Source organism: Mytilus edulis, chromosome 1, assembly GCF_963676685.1.
Source record: "Mytilus edulis chromosome 1, xbMytEdul2.2, whole genome shotgun sequence".
Lineage (NCBI taxonomy): Eukaryota > Metazoa > Mollusca > Bivalvia > Mytilida > Mytilidae > Mytilus > Mytilus edulis.
This window is the reverse complement of record NC_092344.1, coordinates 35,001,640-35,007,639: the sequence shown is the minus strand read 5'-3', so window position 1 is coordinate 35,007,639 and position 6,000 is coordinate 35,001,640. Positions and strand designations below refer to the sequence as shown.

At 29.8% G+C, this 6,000-nt stretch overlaps 1 protein-coding gene across 1 annotated transcript in view; it reads right to left on the bottom strand.

Annotated features, from left to right (window-relative positions):
* Positions 1-530: 530 nt before the first annotated feature.
* The window catches only part of LOC139511636 (histone deacetylase 3-like), a 31,477-nt gene continuing 26,007 nt past the window's right edge, over positions 531-6,000 (bottom strand). The window contains exons 10-14 of the mRNA XM_071298568.1: positions 5,422-5,486; positions 5,061-5,209; positions 4,256-4,335; positions 2,908-3,068; positions 531-2,421 (exon numbers count right to left, since the gene is read on the bottom strand). Coding sequence (XP_071154669.1) covers positions 2,346-2,421; positions 2,908-3,068; positions 4,256-4,335; positions 5,061-5,209; positions 5,422-5,486 — 531 coding nt within the window. The 3' untranslated portion in view covers positions 531-2,345. The remainder of the gene's footprint in view (positions 2,422-2,907; positions 3,069-4,255; positions 4,336-5,060; positions 5,210-5,421; positions 5,487-6,000) is intronic.

The following is a 6,000-nucleotide window of genomic DNA, read 5'->3' as shown; positions in this document are numbered from 1 at the left end:
ATATGACATTTAACAGGTATAAATATAAGTTCAACAATTAGACGCCATTGAAAATTATTAACTTTTTCGCAAGAGTAAAAATCTATTGTTAGTGATGGGTATTGAAAATGTCTTTTTTCAAAATCTTCAGTTTGTGATTGTACCATGCAGGGTTTAATAGCCTTCAAATGTATGTAACTGAGAGATTTATCAAGAAATTTGATTTATTTTGTTTTGTTGTTGAACTATGCTGTCTTATATTGATAAAGATTACAGGATTTTATTTTTGAAAAAATAAATATTCTCTACAATTGTCGAAAAAAAATTTTTTTTATTATGGATGACCTGAAATAAAACCATCCTTCAAAGATGAATGAAAATGAACCTGTTCAACAGATTTGTATCAGATCTAATGTTACAATACAGTATGTGTGTGATTAAACTATATCTGATTATTATCAAACATTCAAACAAACATAGCAAGCAAGTTGACCAATGGTTTGCTTTGCATGCTTTTATAGTAGAGCTGTAAATTTGTTATTTCCAAATCATTTCTTGACTAAAGTGTGATTTATTATCTATAAATATGTCTGACTTTCCATAATATAAGTAATTCTTTTAAAATCATAAATTACCAGAAAAAAAATAATCTCTTATACTACAACACAACAATGAAACAAAACATTAATTTTACAATAATATAATTAGTGAAATGAATAACCAGAGCACAATTTTATTTCCATTGACCATTTGATTCAGAGCTTCAAAATTTTCATATGATGAAAAAATATATAAAACAAACTATCCTATAACTAATGACATATTCTCAACAAATATACAGTTGTTTCTTGCGTGCGCACATACTTTTTCAATCTAATACATACCTAAAAAGTGGATGTAAAGCAAGAAAATTCAAGAAATTTTACAAAATATACTATTTTTTGTCATGATTTGTTGCCATGAAAAAAGGTTTTTTTATTTTAAAAGGTTGTACCTAAATGTATTTGAACATGTATGGCAACTTTTTAATTTGCACCAATATTTGGGCCAAAATAATGGCCTTATTAACCTTTCTATTTTGATCAGTAAAATAAAACATTTCCTTAAAACAACAATAAAAACAACAAATATTAACGGCCACTTTCCATGATATGTTGAAATTCAAGTTAAAATGTTTACATTGCTTCTAAAACATCATCAACCTCTCATCTGCTAAAAGAAAAATGTGTTTAAGGGGCATTGAAATACATGTATATTGCCACAACTGTGGATTCAATTTTTTCCTAAGATAAACATTTTCTTGGAATTCGTCAGTACAGGTGAACCAGAAGCTTTAATGCTTAATTAATAACATATTTGCTATCTGCTTGTATGCAGGCTTTGGCAAATCCATGAAATTAAAAATTCATAAAATAAATCCAGGTTTTCCCCAATCTGCTAAAAATTGAAACCAACCAAATTAAATGATTCCACAGTATGCACACTTATGATAGCTTGTGCTGTCTGTAATTAAATAAAATTAGGAACTGTAGACTTTTTGTACTTTCTGTACTCATCTTTGTATAATTCACATACTCTTTGAAAGGTATGATTATTCTTTTCAAGACCATGTTAATTTGTCTTTCAAAAGCATGTGAGAATGTTGAGGATGAAACTTTTCCTCACCTCTATTCTAATTGGTTGAACTAACATGTTTTAAGAATTTCTTTAACATAAGAATGTTCTCTCATGGCAAGATTTGACATACATGTGTAAACATTAATGATGGAAAAATACTGTTGAAAGCAGCCTGAAAATATGACATCTATGACCTTGAAATCAAAACAAATATATGTCAATGTCGAAACAAACTGAGACAGTATGAGTATGTTATGAAAAAGTCAACCACAGGGTTCTTCTAGAGGCCAGAAACATTTCTTTCATACAATAAATGTTGTAAAAATATAGAAAACTATGTATTTTGTCAATAGTGAGTAAAAAATACTCCAAACTTTGCTAATATGGTCACAATATTTGTCCATGCCTTCATTATCCTTCTCCACTCTATATGCATTCAGGTCAGGTATTTTGGACTTGTGACATTAAGGTGGTTTGTCAGTAAAAGAAGACCTGATTACAGGTTACCACCCTGAACAGATGATTTTCAGTTAAATATGTACATATTTTTTCGGGAACTTTCAAACACTGAGAATCTACCGATTTCATTTAAAAAGTAAGAACCATTACTAACAGAATGGTCAAAGTAGCTGGTCAACATCTACATGTACAAATGTTACATAAATGACAGAACCAGCTGTCATAATATCAAATAATTATACAGTTCTTTAGTCATTATCCTAATTTCAATTATTAATACAGTTCTTCAGTCATACATCTACAAAACCATCTGTGTCTTTATCATTGTCCTTTTCTCCATCATAAAACTCATTGTTAGCTTCAACTCTAAAATTATCAGAAAAACAATATTATATATGTTAAACAAGTGATCTCTATTATCTTTGATATAAAAATTATCAACGACAATGTGTATTAAGTTAAGATATTTTAAAAAGCATGGAAACTCTATTCAAAGTGTATTTTTGCAAATATAAATGTGATGCTGCATTTGTTTGTACCTGTCCTAAGTCAGGAACCTGTTGTTCAATGGTTGTCATTTGTTGATGTGGTTCATAAGTGTTTCTCGTTTTTGTTTTTCATATAGATTAGTTCTTTGGTTTTGCTGTTTGAAAGGTTTTACACTAGTAATTTTTGAAGCCCTTTATAGCTGGCTGTTTGTTGTTAGCCCAGGCTCTGTGTTGAAGGCCGTACTTTGATCTGCAATGATTGACTTTTTCCTAATTGTGACTTAGATGGAGAGTTGTCTCATTGGCACTCGTACCACATCTTCTTATATTATTATCTACCATAGATTCCTAGGATTTTTCTAACCTTTTATCATTTTCATCCTGATGATTTCTAATATCTGGATCAAGTTCCTCTGTGTTCTCCAGACTTAATAGATCTGATGGCACATCCTGCATTTGTACACTAGGGGAGCTAACTAGGTTCTTCAGAATCTCATGAACAGTTCCCCTTATGTTGTCTAAATACTGAAAACAATCATTAAAAACATTAAGCTGCAATCAAGTTATATGCTTAATTGTCATTTTGCGATTTAACAACTGCGGTTGTCGAATTAAGTCATCTTTAAACTTCTATCTGGTCTAAGTTTTATTTTAGAACAAATGCATAATCCACTTTCAAAAGTTGTGTAAATACACGTACTTGCAAGTTTTTGGAAAGTCAAAAAGCTATTTGGATTAAACCTTGTGAAATTTGAATTAACGTTAATGTATTGGTAAAATGTAAAAAAAATTGTATATAGGAAACTTGAAATTATTTTGTTATTTTGTGTCATGAATTTGTATTGCTGCCATCTCGTATGTTTTTAAATATGAATAAAGAGGTAGTCAGTTTGTCTTATAAGTCAATGAGACACACAAAAAAAAACAAAAAAAAGGTGCTACATTCATTCTTTAACAAAAGAATACATCACAAGAATATAAGTTTTGTAAGAAACTTGAGAAATTGTGTTGGACTTGAAGATAAGGCAGAGTGACATATATCTGAATGAATGGATCGTTTAATGGTATTAAACAAATTAAATGATTTTTTAATTATCCAGAACTCTTCACAAACAAAACCCACATGTATATGCATTGAATAAATAGATGGCCATTCTGAAATAATCACAACGTAGAAGTATTTGTTCTGTTAATCAATGAGATATTTTGTGAATTAACCCTATCAACTTAATAGGGTTTTTTACAATAGATTAACCTATTTTTTTTATTACTATTAACACAGCTCTGAACATTATTATTTTTATAAATGACACGGTTGTAAGTGATGAAATAACAAATATTTAAAACAAATTCCTTTAAAACTTTGTAAAAAGGAAGTTTCATTTTATGTATCGAAATGTGTAACAAGTGAATATTTCATTCCCCACTGGAAGTCCTCTGAAAGACTGGGTGAGCATAAAATCATAGCTGTTGACAAACAAGTTACAATTTACAAATGTTTTACCGTCCACCACACTGTTATGAAATTAATTCTATTTGAAACCTGGCTTATGTTTTGTGAATATCTGAAGGGTGTTATTTAATAGATTTATAACTCTTTAAGATTTCAAAATTTAATGTGCTAAAAAGAGGCCTTATTATATTATATACTGTCTCCTTTATATGTGAATATCTATGAGATGGATATATTGGCTACAATGTAAATTACATACCTGTTTGGTGTTTAAGTTTTCTTGTTTTGTTGATACATCTGGATGTAAAGTAAAGTCTGGAGAAAAATATTCTAAATATTCTGAAAAGAATGAAAATCAATAATTGAATAATGATTATATCTTTATTAACAAGGGGTGATGTGTCATTTATATCAATAAGAAAGTGGAACTTCAAGCTACTGCTCACTGATGATACCCCCGCCCAGATGTAAGTGTTCGGTAAACAGGAAGTTGTTGAGGGATGAATCTGAAAACACATCATACGGTATAGCTGACTTATATAAACTCTAGAACCAAATTTTAGAAATCCTATGATGTAGTTCCTGATAGGAAGCGAGGAAAAATATTTATGGGATGGACAGTCGGACAGACAGTCAAAGGTTAAACAGTAAACCCTAATTTTATAAAAAAAACAAAACATGAACATTAAGCAAAATAAAAAAAATGCATCTGTAGTATGGTCTGAAATAACAACTTGTTACATATTTTGTAACATAGGCTGCCATCATCGTCGATCAACTGAATCAATTACACCCTATTCATGATTTAAATCTGATATTTTTTCTTAATAAAGGAATACTGACTTATTAAAGCACATGAAAGATCTTCTCAAATATGTATGTGTTAATAACCTAAGACTGTTCCATTAAAACATGCATGGGACCAAGGGAAGGCAATTTTTGATGTCAGCTATGGATGGGTGTCATGAACAATGAAAATCTGAATTTTGGCTCAATGTGTGATAAATCCATTTTGGCAGAGCCTTCCCTTGCTACCATGCATTGTTAAATGGACCAGCCCTTACCATTATAAGGTATATCATTGCTAATATCTTCATCCAATAACACCGCTGTCTCATACGTCCAACAACGAGCTACATTCCTTTTTGTATATCCTCCTCCTCCTAGTACAAGTGTTGGTAATCCATAATTCTTCACTATCTTTACACATTCACTATAATGTATTAATATTTGCTGTCAATTGCTTAGCTTTAATCAATTTAAAACAAAAACTAAAATCTTTGTATAGTCTTTTTCAAAATAAGCGTGCTTACATACACTCTTCAAGTATGTTATTGAATATATCAAAAAAAAAAATATTTAACTGAAATGATTATTAGATTATTTGACTATATTTTATTGCAAAAAATTAAAACTAAAACTTACCCGTGACCTTTGATACTTAAATTAAAACAACCCAATCTATCACTGCCCAATGAGTCTGCTCCACACTACAATAATAAATATATATTGGTTTCATCTATCATCTTAGTATATTATTTATCACTATCTCATCACAACATACTGTTATGTGCTTTTCATACTGATACTGAAATATTTTGGACAATAACTGTCAATTTAAATGCTCCACAGTTGAGTAAGTAATTTGTAGAAACTAAATTCTATTGGCACATTTTTTTGAAAAAATGACAGTTTCTTTTACAAAAACTAAAAATTTATCAACAGGAAGTGAGTAATTGCGTCGAAAACAGTCACATATGACCAGCAAATTTCAATTTTTGTCTGCCCGATATTTGTTATGGAAATCATAAAGTAAATGTGATAGCTAAATCTACATGATTCCCTTGTAATGTGTCTTTGCCCATCTAGGATTATCAAATTACCTATTGTTGTCCAATCATAGGAAAATTAGTAAGGATTTGTATGTTCTAATATCAGCAAAAAGTTCTTTTGCCTAGTTAGTATAAGTATTTTTAAGTAAACTTGGGCACTAGTTGTCCTTAT